At 38.5% G+C, this 26,111-nt stretch overlaps 1 protein-coding gene across 3 annotated transcripts in view; it reads right to left on the reverse strand.

Annotated features, from left to right (window-relative positions):
- The window catches only part of LOC124615258 (serine protease svh-1-like), a 451,576-nt gene that overhangs the window by 251,068 nt on the left and 174,397 nt on the right, over window positions 1-26,111 (reverse strand). For all 3 annotated transcript variants that reach the window (XM_047143026.1, XM_047143011.1, XM_047143016.1), the window contains one exon: window positions 15,415-15,568. In XM_047143026.1, coding sequence (XP_046998982.1) covers window positions 15,415-15,568 — 154 coding nt within the window. The remainder of the gene's footprint in view (window positions 1-15,414; window positions 15,569-26,111) is intronic.

Below are 26,111 nucleotides of genomic sequence, written 5' to 3' on the forward strand. Positions count from 1 at the left end.
AATGATCTTACTATGGGTCAGAGTACCATACAACAATAAAAAGGCAGCAAAAATCCCAAACCTGACTCATTTGTCTGAATGTGGGAATGTGTCAGGAAGCAATGTGTGTGTGAGCTTTGCTTCATAACAACTGCAAGTGTAGTGAAAGTGTTTGTGAATAAGAATGTAAATTGGTCATAATTCCTCTCAAAACAGAAACTGATAGCAAGACTTGCTTCTAACTAAACAAATTTTCATATTTTATTGATGACTGCATGTTTACACCGATCAGTCAGAACTTTATGACCACCTACCTTCCACCATTACAAACCTATCAAGGTGACAGCACAATTAACTAGCGAGGAATGACTGCTTCCCTGATAAACACACAGTGCATGTAGTAACAGTGAGCGTGCTGTCTGTGTATAGAATACGGAAGGTGCGTGATCTATCTGAGTCTGACCACAGTGACAAAACATTACGTGGTCTGATGAATACCAATACCTTCTCCATCATGCTGATGGGAGGGTGTGAATGCGTTGTCATCCACGGGAACAGTTCATTTACACCTGTACTGTGGGATGGAGACAAGCTGGCAGTGGCTCCATTATGCTCTGGGGAACATTAACATGTACATCCATGGTTCAAGTGGAGTCTGTGCAAGGTACCATGATGGCTAAGGAGTATCGTACATGGGTGCAGGCCACATACACCCCTTCATGACAATCATGTTTTCCGACAGCAGTGGCATTTTTCAGCAAGCTGTACCTTGTCAGAAGGCCAGGATTGTGATGGAATGGTTTGAGGAACATAGTGGTGAGTTTCAATTGATATGATGACCCCACAACTCGTCAGGTGCACCTGATCGAACATGTCTGGAAAGTGACTGAAGTCGGAGTTCATCACCCCCCTCCCCACAATTTACAGGAATTCGGTGACTTGCGTGTGAAGATGTGGTTCCAACTCCCTCCAACAACCTACCAAGGCGTCATTGCTTTCATGCCATGCTCTTATTCATGCCAAAAGCAGACATGCCAGCTGTTAGGTAGATGGTTATATTGTTATGGCTGATTTTGTGATCCCTTGATGCCTCAGAACATGTCGAGTCTGCTATATTTAGCAGAATTTTGCGGTTGATACAGTCAAAAGCTTTGGATAGTTCAGACAGGATTCCAATTGGTGCCAATTTTCTGTTAAGAGATTCGAGAATTTGACTGGTGAAAGAGAAAATAACACCATCAATTGATAGGCCTTGCGAGAAAACAAACTGACATTGACTGAGAATGTTATGGTTGTTCAGGTGATTAACAATTCTCTTGTATACCAGTTTCTCAAGGACCTTTGAAATACTTGTTAGCAGGGATATTGGGCGGTAGTTTGTTACATCAGTTTTTTCACCTTTCTTGAAAAGTGGTTTCACACAGGCATATTTTAATCTAAGTGGAACAATACCTTGTTTTAGGGATTCTTTAAAAATGTGACACAAGATTGCATTTATATAGCCACGGCAGTGCTTGAGTATCTTAGCTGAAATATTATCAACCCCACAAGAGTTTTTTGACTTCATCTCTCTGATTGTTTTATTGATCTCACTGATTGTTATGGGGGTCGTCTGTCAAACTCTGGCTTTGTTAGCTTTATGCAGAAGGGCTATCGCATCATCCACTGTGCCTCCACAGTAATTTTTTCTGCAGCTGTTAAAAAATGTTTTTTTATGTTTTTTTTAAATTATTTTATGACCTTCATTGGACCACTCTGGCCAACTTTATATGAAGAATTTTTCAGTTTCCTGTCAGCCCAGTACTTCTTCATTTTCTCGGATCTCATCTTTCTTTCTTCATTGGAAATCACCCTTCCTATTGTCTGTTTGTTGATTCTCATTTGCAGTCTGGTTTCTTTGTCTGTGAGTTTCCTGATTTTGTAAATTTTGTTTCTTAGGTCTTCCAATGTTATCTGTAGCTCATCCATATCTTCCTCGATTTCTGCAATCCACTTAATGTTGCACTTACTATTCCACAATTTTTCTATTATTCTCCTGATGATCCTGTTGTCTGGTGTTCTGATTAGATGTCCAAAAAATGAAATGCATTTCTTTCTGATTGTACTCATTACCAGTTCTATTTCCCTGTAGACTGTTTCATTTGTAGCTACTCTCCAGTGTCCATCTTTCTGGTATGATTTGTTGACGCTCATTCTGATGATTCTTCTCTCTATTTTGAATATTTTGTCTATTTGTACAGTGTTAGTTGTTTTGAAGATGGTTTCACTTGCGTATGTTACTTCTGGTTGTGTGACTGTTTTTGTAGTGTTTTAATTTTGTTGCCATTGAAGATATTAGCAGCTTCCTCAGTATTTTTTACAATATTTCCATCCTGAATTAATTCTATGTCAGTCATGTACACTACTTTTTTACCACTCTCCCTTTTTATAACTTGCCAGATGATTTTTGATTTGTTGCTTGAGTTATCAGTTTCAGATGTACATAGTTTTGGATTTTTTATTACTCTTTTTAAAATATTACAGTAAAATCTATAGTCCTCCTTTTCAATGGGATCATTAGATTACCTTAGGGATTCATATAAATTTCTTTTTGTTATACAAGAAATTCTGATCCTTTAGTAATCCAGTGTTTCCATTTTGCTTCCTGAGGATTGTTTCTCAAGATTATTTTTGGAACTACAGTTTCAAATAATGACACAAACTCATTAGAGAACAGATTAAATTTTTCATTAATATTTCTCTCCATAAATACAGGGGTCCAGTCGTTCTACTGTAAGAGAAAGTTGAAGATTTCTAAGTTATCATTACTGATTGGCCTGACAGTTTTAAAGGAGTTTTTATCACGCAGTTTGATATCATTTACTGTAAGCAGCTGACCATCATGGTATGACAGACCATTGAGAATTTGACTTACAATAATACTGCTGCTTCTGTGTCTGTCCAGGAATATATTATCAATTAGGCTCTTACAAGTACTAGCTACTCTAGTGGGAAAGTTAACTACTGAAATAAGGTTAAATGATTCCATCAGGTGTTCTAGTTTTCTTCTGCTGTTATTTGTAGTTAAGAAGTTAATATTAAATCATCCATGATAATTGAATCCTTCTGTTTTGAATATCTTTGGTTCAAAAGTTGTTCCAAATGGTTTAGAAAGATACTGCCAAAATTATAAATGACTTGTTATTTTAGTAATTTCAGTTCAACAGTCTTCAAAGTGAGAATCTACACTGTAAGTACTTATATCTAGGGATTTACATTTTACATTAGTTTTAACATAGATTGCAGTCCCTCCTTTCTCCTTTATGGATCTACAGTAGATGGCTGCTAATGAGTATCCATCAGTTTGAGGCATTTTAGTTCCACTTCTCACATGGTGATCTGTAAGACATATTACTTGTGTATGGTTTACAGATTCAACATCAATAACATCAAGATTTAGAAGCTCCAGTTTGTTTCTGAGACCACTGATGTTTTGGTGGGACACACAGAGTTTACTACTAGTGGTTTTTCTTGATTCATAACTACACTTCGATAGCTTAGCTTCTCCCCATAAACTTGGCCTGTTTGGTGAATTATTACATCTTGGAGTATCACCAGTCTTAACATTTAGCCTTAAAAAGCCCTAGAAACAGATTGCTGATGGTCATCTAATGATATTGACCATGTGATTATTTCTTGAGGCTTATTTCCTGTTTCACTCATCACTTAATTCACTAGAAGTCATTTTCCCAGGCCAGGGTTTGAATGACTTACCATAACGTCATGTGAAATTGGCGGCCAATATTGTTTATATTCACTATGTAAATGTTTTTGGAGTATTTAGCAACTGAGTTATATTGCTTATTAGCTGCAATTATTTCATGATTCACGCATGACCATTGTGCTAAATCATGACAATGAGGGGTGTTGAGAACAACAACATTAGTATGAGTTTTGTGACTCAAACATTCCTTAAGTTCCTGACAGGCATTTGGTGTTTCATTTTTAAATATATCTTTTGGTCCTCCAATTATCACAACGTAATCATTTGTGGACAACTTACTGACTTCTGCCAAGTTTGCATGTTTCCTCAGTTCAGTTAAACCTGCAACTGGTTTGATGAATCCCGCAGCAGCAATCGATGTAGATGCCTCATTTAGTATATGAGAGGCGATTCTGTGCCCATGGCTGTCAGCAATAAGCGTCAGTTTTCTTCTTGATTTTTCTTCTTTGCAGCTTTGAGATTGTGGGTGATGGTGTTCGGGAGTAGCTGCATGTTGATTGGACTGATTATCTTCAGAGCTGTTATTCACTTTAGCACCACTTATTTGAATGTCTGTCATATGCCGATTATGTGTGCCTTCACCTATAAATTGTGATGAAAGGGTTTTGTCACTGTAAACACTATAGTCCTTAGAACCCTTTTTCACTTGTATGACTGGCGAGCACTAATTGCGATGTTTATATGAGAAGTCTCGGAGAGATCTGGACTGCTATTCTTCTTGAGCCTGCATAATTCACACTTCCACACTTGTACGTAATGTTCATTGTTCTTTAGTGAGGGTTCTAGTTTGCCACATCAATAATGAAATGTGCTTTTGCAGCACACGCATACGACACCATTCCTTGTCTTTTTGGAACACTTTTTGCAAAGATTTGCACAAAAATTTTCATTTTCATTTGAAGTACTTTGGGTCTTACCATTATTGAGTTCTTCCAACACACTAAATGCTTCATGCTGTATTACTTTTTGTTTTAAGTGCGATATTTGCTGAAGTACCACTGAAATAATTTTGGTAGTGGATCTCTATTCATTTAGCTTTATGCCTAATTCTTTGTTTTCACATTTTGAGCAGAACCAAATTTTCTGACTTAGATTAGCATTCGCATTACTGAGATGATAAATAGTCTTATAGTTAAAACACATGATACCTTTATTTGCTCTCTTTTTGCGGGAACATAGTTCTGAGTTTAAATTTTCAGACACTACATGGTGGTTATACTCATGTGAATATGTGCTTGCGTCACACTAGTAATTCACTTTTCTGTTTACTTCTGCCACAATATTTTCAGTAACTTTTGATACAATGAATCATGAAATTCAGTTATCATCACATTATATAGCAAAATTAACATATTTTGCACACTTTCCTACATTATTTTTTGATTTACTTTCAAAGGTATACAGTTCACTACCTACACACAGCGCCATCTTGATCCGGGGATTGAATGACTTAACGTAACATTTCATTTTGAGTTGTCATCCCATATCTTCAAGAAAGCACAATATAATATTTCTGGATTTGGTGTTCTTCAAATGTTGCTATAGACAACTGAAAGGGTGAAAAGTTGAGGAGAAGGAGAAGACATGATTCGATAAGATTAAAATGTGCAGCTTGCACTGAATGTGTTGAACATTTTGATCATAGTGCACATAAACAGCTCATATCTGAAACAAAGATTGTATAAGTAGAACTTGGTTGATTTTGTTTGGAACCCACTATTTCTTTATTTATACATTTTGAAATAATTGTGTTTATGTATCCAGAAAAGTGCTTTATTTTACTTTTTAAGTACAGTTGTTTGTCTTAAAACCACAATATTGTTAATGACTAAATCATCTTGTCACAGAGAAATTTACTCACTCCCACTCTGTAGTTAGTGTAAACAGTCAGGCACTTAAAACATAACCCTGAGAAGTTCCTGTGTAGCTGGAAACATTCATTGCATAAGCTTATACACTGGTGTCCAAAATTAAAGCAACAAACAGGAGTTTTGCAAAGCTGCATTTATTTTGCCACAAAACACTATAAACAGGTGATAATAATGTAGAAACAATGTAAAATATACTGAATGTTAACAACAGCAACATGCATAATGGCAGACAAATATGCTCTTCATTTTTTCCCAGTTACGAATTTAGACACAGATTCTGACAACTGGTTAATGTCCTCAGGATGGAGTGCGACCATCTCTGGCAGCAGCACAGGCCTGACAATGATGGGGCATGCTGTAAATAATGTCATCAATCTCATGGTGAGGCAATAATTTCCATTCTTCCTGCAGAGCTGCTCACAAGTCTTGGAGAGTGGTTGCTGAATGCTAACATGATGCAACTGGTGTCCCTAATGCATCCTGGACTTCTACATCTACATCTACATTGATACTCCGCAAGCCACCCAACGGTGTGTGGCGGAGGGCACTTTATGTGCCACTGTCATTACCTCCCTTTCCTGTTCCAGTCGCTTATGGTTCGCGGGAAGAACGACTGTCTGAAAGCCTCCGTGCGCGCTCTAATCTCTCTAATTTTACATTCGTGATCTCCTCGGGAGGTATAAGTAGGGGGAAGCAATATATTAGATACCTCATCCAGAAACGCACCTTCTCGAAACCTGGCGAGCAAGCTACACCGCGATGCAGAGCGCCTCTCTTGCAGAGTCTGCCACTTGAGTTTATTAAACATCTCTGTAACGCTATCACGGTTACCAAATAACCCCGTGACGAAACGTGCCGCTCTTCTTTGGATCTTCTCTATCTCCTCTGTCAGACCGATCTGGTACGGATCCCACACTGATGAGCAATACTCAAGTATAGGTCGAACGAGTGTTTTGTAAGCCACCTCCTTTGTTGATGGACTACATTTTCTAAGCACTCTCCCAATGAATCTCAACCTGGTACCCGCCTTACCAACAATTAATTTTATATGATCATTCCACTTCAAATCGTTCCGCACGCATACTCCCAGATATTTTACAGAAGTAACTGCTACCAGTGTTTGTTCCGCTATCATATAATCATACAATAAAGGATCCTTCTTTCTATGTATTCGCAATACATTACATTTGTCTATGTTAAGGGTCAGTTGCCACTCCCTGCACCAAGTGCCTATCCGCTGCAGATCTTCCTGCATTTCGCTACAATTTTCTAATGCTGCAACTTCTCTGTATACTACAGCATCATCCGCAAAAAGCCGCATGGAACTTCCGACACTATCTACTAGGTCATTTATATATATTGTGAAAAGCAATGGTCCCATAACACTTCCCTGTGGCACGCCAGAGGTTACTTTAACGTCTGTAGACGTCTCTCCATTGATAACAACATGCTGTGTTCTGTTTGCTAAAAACTATTCAATCCAGCCACACAGCTGGTCTGATATTCCGTAGGCTCTTACTTTGTTTATCAGGCGACAGTGCGGAACTGTATCGAACGCCTTCCGGAAGTCAAGAAAAATAGCATCTACCTGGGAGCCTGTATCTAATATTTTCTGGGTCTCATGAACAAATAAAGCAAGTTGGGTCTCACACGATCACTGTTTCCGGAATCCATGTTGATTCCTACATAGTAGATTCTGGGTTTCCAGAAATGACATGATACGTGAGCAAAAAACATGTTCTAAAATTCTACAACAGATCGACGTCAGAGATATAGGTCTATAGTTTTGCGCATCTGCTCGACGACCCTTCTTGAAGACTGGGACTATCTGTGCTCTTTTCCAATCATTTGGAACCCTCCGTTCCTCTAGAGACTTGTGGTACAAGGCTGTTAGAAGGGGGGCAAGTTCTTTCGCGTACTCTGTGTAGAATCGAATTGGTATCCCGTCAGGTCCAGTGGACTTTCCTCTATTGAGTGATTCCATTTGCTTTTCTATTCCTTGGACACTTATTTCGATGTCAGCCATTTTTTCGTTTGTGCGAGGATTTAGAGAAGGAACTGCAGTGCGGTCTTCCTCTGTGAAACAGCTTTGGAAAAAGGTGTTTAGTATTTCAGCTTTACGCGTGTCATCCTCTGTTTCAATGCCATCATCATCCCGGAGTGTCTGGATATGCTGTTTCGAGCCACTTACTGATTTAACGTAAGACCAGAACTTCCTAGGATTTTCTGTCAAGTCGGTACATAGAATTTTACTTTCGAATTCACTGAACGCTTCACACATAGCCCTCCTTATGCTAACTTTGACATCGTTTAGCTTCTGTTTGTCTGAGAGGTTTTGGCTGCGTTTAAACTTGGAGTGGAGCTCTCTTTCCTTTCGTAGTAGTTTCCTAACTGTGTTGTTGTACCACGGTGGGTTTTTCCCATCCCTCACAGTTTTACTCGGCACGTACCTGTCTAAAACGCATTTTACGATTGCCTTGAACTTTTTCCATAAACACTCAACATTGTCAGTGTCGGAACAGAAATTTTCATTTTGATCTGTTAGGTAGTCTGAAATCTGCCTTCTATTACTCTTGCTAAACAGATAAACCTTCCTCCCTTTTTTTATATTCCTATTAACTTCCATATTCAGGGATGCTGCAACGGCCTTATGATCACTGATTCCCTGTTCTGTACATACAGAGTCGAAAAGTTCGGGTTTGTTTGTTATCAGTAGGTCCAAGATGTTATCTCCACGAGTCGGTTCTCTGTTTGATTGCTCGAGGTAATTTTCGGATAGTGCACTCAGTATAATGTCACTCGATGCTCTGTCCCTACCACCCGTCCTAAACATCTGAGTGTCCCAGTCTATATCTGGTAAATTGAAATCTCCACCTAAGACTATAACATCCTGAGAAAATTTATGTGAAATGTATTCCAAATTTTCTCTCAGTTGTTCTGCCACTAATGCTGCTGTGTCGGGAGATCGGTAAAAGGAGCCAATTATTAACCTAGTTCGGTTGTTTAGTGTAACCTCCACCCATAATAATTCACAGGAACTATCCACTTCTACTTCACTACAGGATAAACTACTACTAACAGCGACGAACACTCCACCACCGGTTGCATGCAATCTATCCTTTCTAAACACCGTCAGTACCTTTGTAAAAATTTCGGCAGAATTTATCTCTGGCTTAAGCCAGCTTTCTGTACCTATAACAATTTCAGCTTCGGTGCTTTCTATCAGCGCTTGAAGTTCCGGTACTTTACCAACGCAGCTTCGACAGTTGACAATTACAATACCGATTGCTGCTTGGTCCCCGCATGTCCTGACTTTGCCCCGCACCCGTTGAGGCTGTTGCCCTTTCTGTACTTGCCCAAGGCCATCTAACCTAAAAAACCGCCCAGCCCACGCCACACAACCCCTGCTACCCGTGTAGCCGCTTGTTGCATGTAGTGGACTCCTGACCTATCCAGCGGAACCCGAAACCCCACCACCCTATGGCGCAAGTCGAGGAATCTGCAGCCCACACGGGTCGCAGTACCGTCTCAGCCTCTGATTCAGACCCTCCACTCGGCTCTGTACCAAAGGTCCGCAGTCAGTCCTGTCGACGATGCTCCAGATGGTGAGCTCTGCTTTCATCCCGCTAGCGAGACTGGCAGTCTTCACCAAATCAGATAGCCGCCGAAAGCCAGAGAGGATTTCCTCCGATCCATAGCGACACACATCATTGGTGCCGACATGAGCGACCACCTGCAGATGGGTGCACCCTGTACCCTTCATGGCATCCGGAAGGACCCTTTCCACATCTGGAATGACTCCCCCCGGTATGCACACAGAGTGCACATTGGTTTTCTTCCCCTCTCTTGCTGCCATTTCCCTAAGGGGCCCCATTACGCGCCTGACGTTGGAGCTCCCAACTACCAGTAAGCCCACCCTCTGCAAATGCCCGGATCTTGCAGACCGAGGGGCAACTCTGGAACAGGACAAGCAGCCATGTCAGGCCGAAGATCAGTATCAGCCTGAGACAGAGCCTGAAACCGGTTCGTCAGACAAACTGGAGAGGCTTTCCGTTCAGCCCTCCGGAATGTCTTTCGCCCCCTGCCACACCTTGAAACGACCTCCCACTCTACCACAGGTGAGGGATCAGCCTCAATGCGGGCAGTATCCCGGGCAACCACAGTCGTAGTCCGATCAGGGGATGCGTGGGCCAAGCTGGTCATCCCCGACAAACCCCCATTCGGACCCCCACAGTGATGCCCATTGGCAACAGCCTCAAGCTGTGTGACCGAAGCCAACACTGTCTGAAGCTGGGAGCGAAGGGATGCCAACTCAGCCTGCATCCGAACACAGCAGTTGCAGTCCCTATCCATGCTAAAAACTGTTTTGCAAAGAACGTCTGAACTAATTTACAGAGAATGCAAACAAATTGACAAAATTTAAACGGTTATTAAAATACAAGATTGCCTAGTAAATGCAGTAATGCTGCTACTTGCGCACTGCTGACACTGCTCGGTGGCGGAAGGAGACTAAGCAAAATTACACTATTCAGGTACTAAAACGCGATGCTACAACTCTCAAATACTATAATACGCCCGAAATTTATGAATTAAACAATGCAAGTACCAAAAACACGCAAAGAAATTAAGAATTAAACTATGTAACAAACGAGTGAGCTAGGAGAATACGACTTGCTTGCTGCTCAGCTGCTTATCCAACGGCGGCAGGGAGCACACTGACTGTGACCAACCGACACTGGCCGTTCAAAACAAAAACAGTAGACAAATGACTACGCGAATTTACACTATTCAGGTACTAAAATGCGATGCTACAACTCTCAAATACTATAATATGCCCGAAATTTATGAATTAAACAATGCAAGTACCAAAAACACGCAAAGAAATTAAGAATTAAACTATGTAACAAACGAGTGAGCTAGGAGTATATGACTTGCTGCTCAGCTACTTATCCAACGGCGGCAGGGAGCACACTTGCTCTGTGGGATTCAAATTGAGAGAGCAAGCAGGCCATGCCACGCATGCAAATTCTTCCTTTTCGAAGAAAATATCAACCACCCATGCTCTATGAGGTCGAACATTATCATTCATCAGTATGAAGTCTGGACCTACAGCATGTTGCAACAACCCCACATGAAATCCCAAAATCTCGTCATGATACCTAACAGCTGGTAAACCTTGCTGATTTAACTGTACAAGTTCACAAAGAGGTTTCAAGTGGTCAGCAAAATCCCTTCTCACACCATTTGGAACCCTCCTCGATACTGGTATCTTTCCACAATTTTGGGCCCCAAAATCATGTTCCACATTCCCTCCAGATGTGTATCCATTGAGAATCACTCTCCAGATCAAATTGGAACTCATCTGTGAAAAGAACATTGGCCCACTGTTCGACCATCCAGGTGGAACTTGACAGTGCCACTCCAGACTTTCCCTTGAATGGATACGAGTCAGAGGTACCGGTACACATACAGCATGTCTCCAACAACAAAGGCCACTCTTCAGAAGTCTTCTGTACACCATTTGCCTTGATACAATATATCCAGCGGATGCTGCAATGTGAGATGACAGTTGACATGCAGTACTAAGCCAGTACCATCGTTCACTGCAGCCAAATAATGGTCCCCTTTTTCTGATGTCACATTTGGTTGGCCTTGGTCTGGTCTTTGGGATACAGTTCCAATCTCTATGAACTGTCGCCACATCCAAAAAACAATAGACTGATTCACATTAAGCCATCAGGCCACATCATTTTCCTATGTCCCCCCACTACAGAGAGTCTGGTAGGCATATTCACTGTGCCATACAGCACCATATACGACTGTGTACACAGCAAACACTATCTCACATGATAGGTGCCCTGATTTGGCCATTCGCAAGTTTGTTCATTGACCATAATGGTATCTTCGATGTGGAATACAATCGCACGGACATCTGTTTACAGTTTGTATGATTATATCATGAATTAGACCCAGGACAGGGAAGTAGGGGTTTGTTGCTTTAATTTTGGAACTAGTGTATTTCATATTTTCACTCTATTGCTTTTAGCCGGAGCACTGCAAAATAATGTGTTGTACTTGAGTAGTTATGGGACATTTTGCAGGATGGCATAGTAGAAATCACAATATTTGACAACGGCATGCCAGCAGTATCCAGTGACTTGACATAATTGAGATATGGTGTGCACGGGAGGACCTGCTTCTATAGTAAATTTGCATGTCCTCACTCATCAGCCACTTTGAACATTGAGACGTACACTACTGGTCATAAACATGATATATGGGGGATGTTCAAATGATAACAGCATCTGATACTGCCACTAATTTCTTGTTCTGTGAGGAGAAATCTTCCAGCGAGCATCGGTTGTTAAGCAAACCTAGGGCTAGTTTCTTTCTATTCTTCAACTGAAATATGGCACCCCAGTTTAATGTATTGTGTGAGAGGCCAAAATAGAGTAGTCATTGTCAGAAGACAAACTGTCGCATGACCTCAATTACAGATCAATGTCCGCCACAATAGCTGAATGGTCAGCATGACGGACTGCTGTCCTAAGGGACCCGGGTTTGATTCCCAGCTGGGTCGGGGGTTTTCTCCACTCAGAGACTGAGTGCTGTGTTGTCTTCATCATCATTTCATCCCCATCCAGCACACAGGTCACCCAAGGTGGCGTCGAATGTAATAAGACCTGCACCAAGGCGGCCGGACTTGCCCCGCAAGGGGCCCCCCAGCCATTGACACCAAACGCTTATTTCCAATTACAGATCAATAGTAAGTGATTAATTTTATGATGGTGTGATCATATGTTTATGTGTTAGTTTCAAATGTAAAACTTCGTAAAAAAAAAAAGTAGTGCTGTATATGCACAAAGAGGAAGGAGAAGCGGCACAAATGCAGATGCTGATGTGTAACAGTTTTCTTAGTGGAAAACCATCACCTGCAACTGAGAAACTGTCTGCCAGGAGATGCAACAATAGCCACTATATGATATTCAGAGTTATAAGAGATTGACCATATGCTGAAATGCAGCAACTCTGAGTACTGTGTTGTCTGGATCTTTGTCTTATTATTGTGTGAAGAAACAAAAGAAAGTTTTTGTATGAATTACCACAAGATTTATATCTAAAAACAAAGATACTGTAACTTACCAAACGAAAGCGTTGGTATGTTGATAGAGACAATAAAAAAACACACAAACACACACAAATTTCAAGCTTTCGCAACCCAAGGTTGCTTCATCAGGAAAGAGGGAAGGAGAGGGAAAGACGAAAGGATGTGGGTTTTAAGGGAGAGGGTAAGGAGTCACTCCAATCCCGGGAGCGGAAAGACTTACCTTAGGGGGAAAAAAGGACAGGTATACACTCACACACACACACACATATCCATCTGCACATATACAGACACAGGCAGACATATGTAAATGCAAAGAGGTTGGGCAGAGATGTCAGTCGAGGCGGAAGTACAGAGGCAAAGATGTTGTTGAATGACAGGTGAGGTACAAGCAGCGGCAACTTGAAATTAGCGGAGGTTGAGGCCTGCTGGGTAACCTCTGCTAATTTCAAGTTGCCGCCACTTGTACCTCACCTGTCATTCAACAACATCTTTGCCTCTGTACTTCCGCCTCGACTGACATCTCTGCCCAATCTCTTTGCATTTACATATGTCTGCCTGTAACAACTGAGAATTTATTTCAACAAGAAATATTAATGATATCTTCTGAATTAAAATGCTAAACTATATACCTTAAAAGGATGAAAATATGTATGAGTGTATGAATATGTATTTTGCAAAAGTCAAGGGCCTGCTATTGTAATGTAGTGGTAAATCTGTTAATTATTCACTTAAAACTTATGCTTACAGTAAAGTATTCCCTAGGAATACATGATCCCATGCTTTGAATATGAATATACATAAATTAACTATCAAAACTAGAAGTTATCCCTCCTACCAAGATGAGCCTAGTAGTGGATTTGTAACTAACATCTCTAGTAAATTAGGAGTGTGGCACACAAGAAGCTAAAGGATAGTTAAAGCTGCCCACATTGTGAACTGTCACATACTCTTTCACAACATTGTAGCAATAAGTAACTGCCTGGTAAGAAACTTTGTGTCACCATATTCCACTGCATGTTGCTACGAGATGCAAAGTTCCTATATGAAAAACTTGTTGGATTTTAATAGCAGACAGTATAGTACTGGTTTACCTTCTATAGTTATTTTACTGCACATACATTTAGTCAAAGTTTGTTATATCACATTTGCAAGGAAGTTGGTAAACATCAAATCTCCATCAAGTTACTCAACTTTGACAGAGCAGAGAAAGGTGGAAGCTTTTTATGAAGTATAGTTGACACAATCTTTCTGATACCTTTAGAATCCCTGTCATTTGTTGCTGATATACTACCACCAAAACATACATACACTTAACTTCACTTCTTACTTCAGTTACTTCCTTCTCTGAGAAAACACTCTGTAAGAAATGTACTTTATTTGAAGATGCATAAAACTTTTCCTATGGAAAAAAATACTTGGAAGTGTTGGTTAACTATAAAGGCCTTTTTTTTGGTGGACAGTGAATGAACACCCTGAGTGCAGCACTATTCTGTCATAGGTAATGGTAGTTGGAGGAGTCAAAATACAGAGATGCATGCATTGGTCTGAAGTAAACTCTCTAAGTCCAAAATTTGATCCACTTTAGCACTGCTGGAACTAGTGACATGACATAGCATTACTCCTTGAGGCACTGAAACAACAGAACAATACTGGAACCATCTTGATCCATAACCACTGAGCTGCCACCCACAACTCTTGGATACTGGTCAGAGCTGTGCTGAAGATGTGTACTCTTCAATCAGGTAATACGAGGTGGTTAAACAAGCACCCTCACATTTGTAGATGTTCCACAATGCATTCTAACATTTCAAGACTGAAGGAGTGGTGTACTGTCTGCAAGTGCTGTGTGCAAGAAAATGTACGCACGTGGTTAGAAGGTAAGCTTTTGTATCTTTTGCTTGTAAAAGAAGATGGCAGATATACCAAGGGTCATATTTCATTCCACATGAACATCTTCAGCTACCGATGTGAATGACTCCCTTGTGGCACAAAGGCTGCAGAGCCTCATGCAGTTTCCAACATGCTCATTCTTGTATACCACAACTCATCACTACAAAAGCTCCTTCTTGCATTCTTCAAACATCCAATGGTGGCCTGTCACATTTGGAGAGCAAAGGTCCATGTGTGAGTGGTAGTTTCTGTGCCTCTTAGTGAGGAAGTAGTTCTAGTTGATAGATATGGTCATCAGTTGTTTTTGGTACTGCCAGCAATGAATTTGTGAGAGCTTTACTGCAATGTAGTCCACCTACCCACTGTTATAATTTGTGATAGTCAGTGGTGACCCCTGTCATTAGCATATAACTGAACACATGTTTATCAGTACTTTTTCCATAATCAGAGTCCTCACACTGTATTGATGACACAGTTGCACATAAAGAGCACAGTGCCTTATGAAATTTGTTCAGGCCTGTCCCACATTTCAGGTAGCTCTGCATCATGTATCAATTAGCTATATGTGAGACTTTTGCCTTTGAATTTCCATTATCATAATAAAGAACAGAATCCCTACTATTGCAAAAAAGCAGGTCAAAACCACTTTTAAACAATACTAATATTCATTAAATATTAAATTAAGCACATGATCAGTAAATTCACACCAACCTAAGTCCTTAATGCATGTTTTACTTGGTTCATGCAGTATTTTCATAATATTACTGGTAATTAGCTAACTAAAAAGCTTGAGTATGTTATACCTGGCCACCATTTGTTGAAATTTATTCCATTAGCTGTACTCTGCCAGATCCAGACAGGATGGTTCAAAACTGTCACACCAATGCCAGAAGTCAATACGCTCTTGATTGTAGGAAACTTCTGGAATAGCCACTCAGACAAAAAATTGTTTTCTTCCTGCAATAGCAAAGATGATAAGTCAATATTGACCTGGATTGTTTAAGATGGACAATAAACAACTCTCAAGACAATTGACAACTACAAGTGGTGACCTCAAGGCCACCACTTCAAGGGACTCAGTCTATCTGTGCAGTATTGAGCATGCACACAAAGGCAATTGAAACTGCCTATTAACAATGTAAGTAAAAGATAGATTGCTACTTACTGTAAAGATGATACATTAAGCTGCAGATAGGCATAACTAAAAGACACTTACACATTAGCTTTCAGTCATAGCCTTCATCAAAAAAGGAAAACGCACATGCATTCACACAATCAAGCACACCTCACATGCACATGACTGCCATCTCTAGCATCTTGGACTGTAGATGGTAGTCATGAGTGCATAAAGTGTGCTTGCTTCCATTATTCTTTTTCTGATGAAGGCTGAGGCCAAAAGCTAACATGTAAATGTCTTTTAGTTGTGCCTGTCTGTAACTTAACATGTCATCTTTTTTAGTAAGAAGCAGTCTTTCTTTCCAATACATTGCTAACATTCCAATCTGGAGTTGACATTGTTTGAAACATCCAATTAGGTTTTTTAAATACGCTGCACTAAGAAATATAGTATTAGATGGCTGAAAGTAAATATTATTCCTGAATTCGCATTTAGTTTATCACTCATTACCATGAAGTTTTAACATGTGTAAAACAATATCAATATTCCAATATTGCACACACACACACACACACACACAATAATTAAGTCAACAAATAAAATACAGTTGAATTGTCTTGTAACAACATTAGTTACAATGACAATTTGTACATAATGTGATGATTTCTGCAGTACAGCCACATTCCTTGTAAGGAACATACTTCTTTTCCTTGCTTAAAAATAGCAAATGTACAAGATGACAGTTATTCAACTACATGAAATAAAATGTTCATAACTTCTGAACAGCTTGGGTTAGGGCATTCAAGTTGCACGATTGGCCATGAGGCATGATAGGAATTAGTATGCACATGCATGGTTTGGTTTAGCAATGAAGCCCACTTGCATTTGGATGGCTTTGTCAACAAGCATTTGGGGAAATGATAATGCATGTTTCATGATTGAGAAGTCTCTTCACCCTCAATGGGTGACTGTGTCGTGTGCAATGTCTGGTCACGGTGAAATATTCCTTGATGGCACGGTACATGAAAGTTTTAGAAGATGATTTCATCCCCATTATCCAAAGTTACCCCGAATTCAGCAAGATGTGGTTCTTGCAAAATGGAGCTCAACCCCATCAAAACAGGAGAGTGTTTGATGTCCTGGAGGACAACTTTTTGGACAGCATTCTGGCTCTGGGGCACCCACAGGCTACTGGCATGGGCCTCAATTGGCCATCATATCCTCTGGATATGAACACATGTGACTCCTTTTGTGGGGCTATATTAAAAACAAGGTGTACAGTAATAACCCCAAAACCATTGATGAGCTGAAAACAGCCATTCATGAGGTCATCAACAGCATAAATGTTCCAATACTTCAGCAAGTCATGCAGTATTTTGCTGTTTGTCTGCACCAGTTTATCGCTAATGATGGCAGGCATATTGAACATGTCATAACCTAAATCTGAATATCTGTAGTGATGTTCACATGTTGAATGAAGTTTTTTTTTCCATATAGTTCAATAATTGCCACCTTGTATATGCATATACCTCATATATAATTTCATTTTCAGCCTCAGTTAGCAAAATGATTTTCTAAGACTCAACGCACTGTAGACAAAAATCTGTTGTTGTAATGCGGCAACCTGGCATATTCTTCTCTCTACTCTTCCATAAACAATAGATGTCATATAGACTCCTCATCTCATTGTTACACTAGAGCATTCACACTACAGCAGTAGTGACAATGACTTCACACGTCACCAGTACCAATGATGTCAGTTTCCATAACGATTTGTATTGAAGCACATGCATTTTAGATTAGTATGGCCAGTAAAAGAAAAGTTTTAATGGTTGAAGGGAAAGTGAGAGTGAGTAGTTGGTATCCAACTAATGAGCTTCATTACTTCACTGACATGTGTCACTATTGCCCTGTCCATTTTTCCTCAACAAGCTGTTTGTAGGACAAACTTGCAGGAAAGCTGAGGAGAGACTGCTTACAATAAAAAATTTGAGGGAGGATAAGTGATACATCCAAGTTAGCAAACAAAGTAAACCAGCCATAATCGATCCCTGCATGACTTATAACAAAGAACTGAAATTCAATATGACTGGCACAGCTTGAAGGTTCTTGGGCAGCATAATTAAAGTGACCACTGGGATCAGTAAAATATCAATAAGAACAAAGTGTCCAATTTAATAAAAGCTTACTATACAGGTATGTGCTTCTGAAAAGGGGAGCAAGAAGGGGCATTTATCCATTCCTAGAATCAGAGGGTGTAGATTATTTCTTCATTACTCAGTTTTCTAATATATATATTTCAAGATGGTGCCAATCAGAATAGATGTAAACTGCTCCGATAAAAGTGAATTAAAAAGTGTTAGCAATTCTAAGTTGTGTGACAGGAAAATCAGGAAAGGTATTCAGTGCAAATGTTGTAAGTAGTGGCTTCACAAAAATGTTGCAAAATAGACATAAAATTGGTAACTGTAGACTACTCGTGGTCGTGTGATGATGGTGTAATGGAAACATGTGAAAAAAGTATTAAACATTATCAAAGACAAGGACTCAATAAGTCAAGCTTTGCACAGTGATATAGAAGTGTTAAAAATGAAATGTGCTGTTTTAGAACTCAGATGCAAAATTTTTGGGAACAGCAATAGTTTAAAAGTGGATGAATTTAAGTATTTCAAAACATGTACCTCACTCGCCACCAAGAAATGTGCTACATCTAAAAAGGTAGGAAAGGAAAACTTAGAAAAAGACTGTGTAACAATAGTAGATGAGGAACAATGTTCTACACATATTCAATGTGCAACCAATAAAAAGCTTGCATCTGAAAGTGTCGAAGACATCAATGCTGTGCTTAAAAATCACGTGCGAAAGTGGACCATCAAAACTGATATGAAATCTACAAAGAACAGTTCTGCACCAACACAAAAACAAATTCATCATGGAATAAAACTCAAAATTTCAGAGATAGCCGTGCACGTAATGCTTCAAACATTGCATCAGACACTGCAAAAGAAAACGTGAGTGTGTCAGCATTTGTTAAGCCTGGAATGAAGTTTGAAAATGTGTTTAGCAGTGCCGAACAAGAACGTGCCATTTCTACTAAAAGTGACTGTGTTGTTCTCATTGTAGGATTTACTTCTAAAAAAAATTGTCATTCTTCCTCTTGCTGTTGAGTATAAACATGACAGTGAGGAATCTACCTATGAGATTTCATCTGGTGGACTGGTCTTGCATAAATAGTGAAATTTGACATATGAATGAAAAATTAAAACACTTTTGTTTGAAGTTTAAAAACATAAGACTTCTCGACATCAAAGATTATGAAAAAGCTAGTTTCACAGGGCAAAGACAACAATTGAACTGATCTGTTAAGGAGAGACTCATATCAGATATAAACAAGGCTGCTGACAAAATAATCCACAAAAACAGCTGCAAAAGCAAACAAGCCATAGCCTTAAGTGCCTACATGCAGGGAAACTAGTGAAAGGGGCCAATTCCAACTGGATTTGGCCCAACTCTAACAATACTGAAGAAGTATTCAATACACAGTTAGAAGTTACTTTATCATGTAAACAAACTAGTTCTAAAGATGCTTTACTGATAATGTATTCAGTACTAATTTCATTAAGCATTTGAGCACTGGAGGTGTATCTGAAGGAATGGTCAGCAAGCTTTATATTCTGCAAATCCTGTTAGAAAGTATGAAACAGTCAGTAAAGGTAATAGTCTAAATGAACATTGGCTTAAAACTGAAAATATCTGTCTTCTTAACAAACTTCCAGGCTACAAACTGGCCATCAGCTTTTGTACAACTAACGTGTGTGGAGGCTCTTGCGTATTGGTCAATTCCTCGATAAACTATGAAATTAGACAGAATTGTAGCCATCTGAAAAAAGAACTATGTTTGAAAATAATCGTACAGAACATAAAGAGTATAACAAGTTGATTACCAGTATATATTGCATCCCTGGGTACCATACAAGCTATGTGTTCTTTGATAAATTTGAAACTCAGTTACCTAATTTAAACACTGAAAATCTGTGTAAGAAACTAGTTATACATGCTGACTTCAACATAGATGTGAGAACTAATAACAAATTTGCTTCACATTTCAAGAATTTGGTAGCCACAAATGAGCTAAATCTAAATTCTGATCAATTCCCAAGAGTTACAGCAATTAATTCAACATGTATTGATAAAACTGTAAGTATAATAGTGGGAAACATTCCACGTGGGAAAAAAACTGTAAGTAGTTATAATTACACCATCAAAGAAAGATATAGTTCAGATTTATGAGTCTCAGACCATGCAGCACTATCTTTATCTTCATCAAAATAAATTAAGGTTCCACAACAAATAGATGTAGCAACTTCAGCCAAGAAAATGTGAAGGTATTTATTAAAAACATAAGCCTCACAGTATGGTCAGTCAGCAAACACACTTCGACAGATGACAATTACAATAACTTTTCAACTGATTCATGAGCTTATACAATGAATGCTTCCTTTATTAATAGTATGGACTGAGTCTCATAAAAGTAGGTCATGGGTAACAAAATGAATTAGAGCGTCTAGCATTAAGAAGAGGAAACTGCATACAGAGGTGAACATTAATCGAAATCTTGAATTTCGTAAATATGTAAGCACATACAAAAAACGATTTACAAAGTAGTTAAACTAAAAAAACTTACTGGACACAATACATTCATTTTAAATGCAAACAACATATCCAAGCTGTTTGGTCTGTTGTAACAAGTGAAGTTGGAAGTGTAACAGAGAGAAAATGTCCTCCTAAAATAATGATAAATGGCAGGGCAATTACAGAATCCAGTGCCATGTGTGAATCCTTCAATAATTTCTTTTTCAGTTGTAACAAAATTGGTAAATGCTCACGACCAACTACAGTTCCTAGTATGGCAGAGAGAAATTGTTTGAGTGTTAAGTTTTCACCTTTTTCAAGCTCTGATGTCATTAAAGTCATAATGTCCCTAAAAAATTTAAACTGAGTGGGTTGTGATAATAATAAAATCAGTATATCATAGTATTGTGCATCCACTCTCCCTCATAATCAACCAGTCTTTTGAAGAGGGATGCTTTCCAGATTGGTTAAAATATGCTGAAGTTCTACCAATTCATAAAAAGGGCACACAAGATGAAATGGGAAACTATAGGCCTATCTCACTTTTACCAATTTCTTCAAAAATATTTGAAAGAGCTGCATGTGACCAGATAGAAAATTACAATTCATTTGACAATATTATTTTATGCAATCAGTATGGTTTCAGGAATGGCTGCAGCACAACCCATGCAATAAATGAATTGATCACAAAAGTTAGCAGTTGTCTCAATAATAGAATGTATCAGGCATCTTTTGTGATCTTACCAAAGCCTTCGACACTGTATATCATGACTGGCTTCTTCAAAAACTGACTAGTTATGGTTTTCAAGGAAAATCTCTTAGTTGTATGTCATTATACTTGGCAAACAGAAAACAATTGGTAATGAACAGTGGCAATAAATTCCTCTCTGGCTGAAAATACATACAATTAGGAGTCCCACAAGGCTAAACATTAGGGTAACTACTATTTTTGTATTACATCAATGATATGCCATGCTAAGTTGAGTCAGATACCATCCTTTATCCAGATGACTCAACAGAAATAGTCTGCAGAAAAATCAATGAAGACTTAATCTGTCATGTTGAGCAGACACTTGGGGAAGTGGAAGCATGTCTAAAAAATAATAATTTGAAATTAAACTTTGCAAAAGCTGAAACTGTTCATTTCACCAAGAAACAATCAGCAAGATGTATAAGTGAAATAAGCCATATGGACAAAAAAATTGGACACTGAAAGCTGTGTCAAATTCCTTGGTGTGTTAATAAATAAAAATATGTTGTGGAGCAATCATATAGACTGTATTCTTAGTTGACTGAACAGTCTTGTGTATGTCAGGAATGTCTTATCTAGTATAACTGATTCAACGGTTAAGAAAACCATATATTACATGTATTTTATTTTAATAGTTAAGTATAGCATAATTTTCTATGCATCTAAGAAAACTAATGTGCCCAAAGCCTTTACACAACAAAAAGAGATCATCTGAGCCATGGTGGGAGCTAAAAAGAATAAACATTGCAAACTTCTATTTGGAAAGCTCGACATAATGTCTATTCCAAAAATGTATAAATATGAGATTCTCATTTTCACAAAAAGAAACCCACAATGTTTTGAGGACAACTGCTTCCTGCATCAGTGTGACACCAGACATAGGGCAAGTTACATGCTATCTACCCACAGACTCAAACTGTATGAAAAACTCCACCACATGGGCATGAAATTTGTAAATAAAATCAGTAAGGAGAAAAGTGACCCAGATCTAAAAAATACTAAGGAGACCTTGAAAAATATGTTAAAAGTAAATGCTACTATAGTGTAGAAGATTTCTTGAATGATGTACTATAGTACCTCTCTGCAAACACCATATACAACCATAGATTTTTTTTAAAAAAATAATAACCATGTAAAGTAATACATATGTATGGTCGCCTTAGATTAGTTTGTTAGTCTGTATGTTAGTCTCAAAATTGACAAATCACTTATGTCAGAGTCTTAGATTGTACACAGCATGTTATTTTACAGTAAAAATCTGAATAATTGTCTGTGATTCTACTTAACCAAGCATTCAGCATTGCCCAGTACGATGGGAAATATTGTAGCTTGTGAAATTACTATGTAACTCGGGTTTGTTTGATTGCTATTATATTCACAGGAAATAATGCCTTTTCTTTGGTGCAGTAAAGGTTTCAGCTCTGTGCTGCAGGCAAGATGGGTGTGAAGCTTTACAGAGTCAAAGTAGTCCCCAATCTTTTCCCTGTTGCTTCTTCATGCAGCTTGCATTGAGCTGCAAAAAAGAACCAGTCCAAAACACCCTGACAAATAACACCTAGCACAAAATAACAATGGTTGTGTATACCTACCTCATGTTTGTCTACTGTACCCACAAGGATGCCCCCCCCCCTTCCTCCTACTGCACAACTTAATCATGGTAGTAGTCTAGCATTGGTCTGTGGACTATTGTGCATCTACTGACCCAAGTGCATCAAGAGAGGGGAAAAGTAAATATGTCAAATTTAAAAGCTTAAAAAAATGTTATTTCCATGAATTGGGACCTACTCAAACTCTACGGGATGTAACAGAATGCGACATGCACTTAGAGTTACAAATTATGTACTGCAGTTGGCATGGCTGCACAATGTGTCAACCTAGGAAAACAATGACCAAGTCGGTTCAAGCCTCAGGTGTTAGAAGCTCCTGGTTAATTCTCTTAGAGAGTTCTTACTGACATTCGTGACTGTTTCTTTTAGAACTGTAAGAATGATATTATGGAGGTGATATATATCCATGGCAGGCGGAGTTCTGGCTGAACATGTAATGAACTGCTAGAAAGATGTTACATAATGGCATGCAGAAGATTAAGAATTTGGAGGAGACTCTGATGCAGGTACTATTTTTACCATTTCAAATGCTACTGCAGTAACTGATGGCAGTCTGGGTAGCAGAGTGTCAAGAGGCCCTCTGGATGAAACAACTAGTACAGATTATGTTGGTAGTGTAGACTGCTTGCCTCTGCTTGAAGAAGCATTGTGTTTGCCTGTGCCTGAAGAGCATTTTAAGAAAGTCATGAAGCTGACCATCCTGATACTGAAATGCCTGAAAATGTACATTTATATGCATGTTCTAAAGTTGGTTGTGAACCCCTTTCATTCTGAATATGTTTACTGACAGTAACTGACATTGTTAATGTCCTGTACATTTTTTCAAACTTACCAATGAAAGCACCATGCACAATTTTGTGCTCCTGATTCACTAGTATGGATATTTACCACCCAATAACTCTCAGTGGACTTGGTTATACACAATAAATTGGGCAGTTTTAGTGATTACAGTACCCATAGGGTACGTGTTGACATGTATTTCATTGTTCTGCTAGCTAGGCCATTTTCATAATCAAGGATAAGTAATAGAAGGCATGAAAATAATACATAAGTCCATTAGTGTGCTCACATGTGAAGTTTCACATGGAAACAAACTGTAATTAGACTGCATCAAGGTCGAACAAGCTTTTTTCAAGTTGATTTCTCATTTCTTCACTTTCACAGTTTTTTAGTTATATTTGTTGCTAACCAACATAACTTTCTCAATTTCTTTTTCATTTACATAGAGTGCTGAGCTCCAGAATAACTGTTCCAGAAATTTTAACTTGGATGCGCAATTATGGAAGCTGAATTGACTGTAATTCCGGGAGTTCTGTTTTACATTTGATATACCTCCAATAACAATAACACCACTTTACAGAATACAGAATGATCACCAAACATGCTAGAAACCAACAACAAGATAAAAATTAATTACACTACAGCAAAAATGAATTGGGATGTACTGAGAGAAATCCAAATCATTAAATGCTAATTCAATATGTATTGGATCCAAGATTATTTCTGCATACAAGAAAACAGAACTGCAGCACACAAGTAATATGACATTGAATAGACACAGTTTCAAGTACAAGTAAATTACTATCTAAAAACATATGGATGACTAACAAAAAAATTATTGAAACAAAGTTTGGGTACAATCTTTAAAAACAAGAGTTTAACATTATGCCAGTATTATCACTTATTATGTAATGTATGTTGGCATGTGAAGAGCAATTGTGGTAGAAAGTTAGAATCTGCTATTGCACTATTAATTTGAAATCATGCATGCTCCTAGACATGCTGCCAAGTAATCACGAAGTGGAATCATGGTAATATGGACCATTTGCCCTTGAGATACACAAATCAAGTATTGCTGTGGTGTCTCGTGGCATTAAATGACCTCTTCAAACATTTGTGTTGATATTACATGCAATGAAAGAGTACATGATATATCAGAACCTCTTTCACTATATACAAAATGTAAGTATTTTAAGAAATGAAATTTCAGAGGAATTGTGGATGAATTTTTAAAACGAATTAGATATAACATGGAAATAACCATTTACTTATTAGTTTATGTATATAGTACTTTTATCACCTAGTTTATCAAATTATCTTGAGGAAATCCATTAATTCTCTCTCTCTCTCTCTAACATAGTCTATTGTGATACCATGAAATGTAGTCCTAAATCTTCATTTTTACTAATTAAATCTCTACATAATTTAAGCAAAATATTGCATATGGGCTAGTTAATCCAATTAATAAACCTGCTAAGGAATCTAGAAATCCAAGGAATTAATTACTAAAGATTATAAACTGAGTCAATGAACTGGATAAGAAAGCTTAGAAATTAAGTACTGGAAATAATAAATTGTATGGGTAGGGATCTAGAAGTCAATTAAGAAATACAGTAAAGTATTTACCAATTCCAAGTAAATGTTTGGCAATGGTAAAGTACTTAAAAAAAAAAATAGTTTCCCTACAGCAATTCGTCATGTCTCTCTTTGTACTTATCCTCAGATTACATTTTTTTTTCACTTCTGCTACACATTCTTATTCTCCACTGTTGTAGAACTTGATTTGCTTTATTTACATTTGGTTGTCTCAGGAACATTATAATTCTTCATAGAATGTTTTACTCTCAATTGTGACTATAACATAATTTGCTCATTGCAACTTCATTATCACTTTGCATTTTTATTTATGTTCTAATTGTCTCTTTCACTTCTTTTATTTAGCCTTTGATATACACTGAGGTGACGAAAGTCATGGGATACCTCCTAATATCATGTTGGACCTCCTTTCGCCTGGTGTACTGCAGCAGCTCAGCATGGCTTGGATTCAACACATCTTTGGAAGTTCCCTACAGAAATATTTAGCCATGCTGCTTATATAGGTGCCGATAAGTGCGAAATTGTCACCAGTGTAAGATATGTGCATGAACTGACCTCTCGATTATGTACCATAAATGTTTGTGGGATTCATGTCAGACAATCTCAGTGGTCAAATCATTGTCCAGAATGTTCTACAAACCAGTCATGAACAATTGTGGCCCAATAACATGGTGCACCGTCATCCATAAAAATTCCATCACTGTTTGGGAACATGAAGTCCCTGAATAGTTGCAAATTTTCTCCAAGTAGCTGCGCATAACCGTTTCCAATCAATGATCAGTTCATTTGGACCAGAAGACCCGGTTCACAGCCCACACCATTATGGAGCCACCACCAGCTTGCACAGTACATTGTTGAGAACTTGTATCCACAGCTTTGTGGGGTCGTGCCAAACACAAACCCTACCACAACTGAAATTGGGACTCATCTGACCAGACCACAGTTTTCCATTCATCTAGGATTCAAACGATATGAGCATGAGTCCAAGAGAGGCATTGCATGCGATGTCGTGCTGTT

The sequence above is a fragment of the Schistocerca americana genome, chromosome 1 (assembly GCF_021461395.2).
Source record: "Schistocerca americana isolate TAMUIC-IGC-003095 chromosome 1, iqSchAmer2.1, whole genome shotgun sequence".
Lineage (NCBI taxonomy): Eukaryota > Metazoa > Arthropoda > Insecta > Orthoptera > Acrididae > Schistocerca > Schistocerca americana.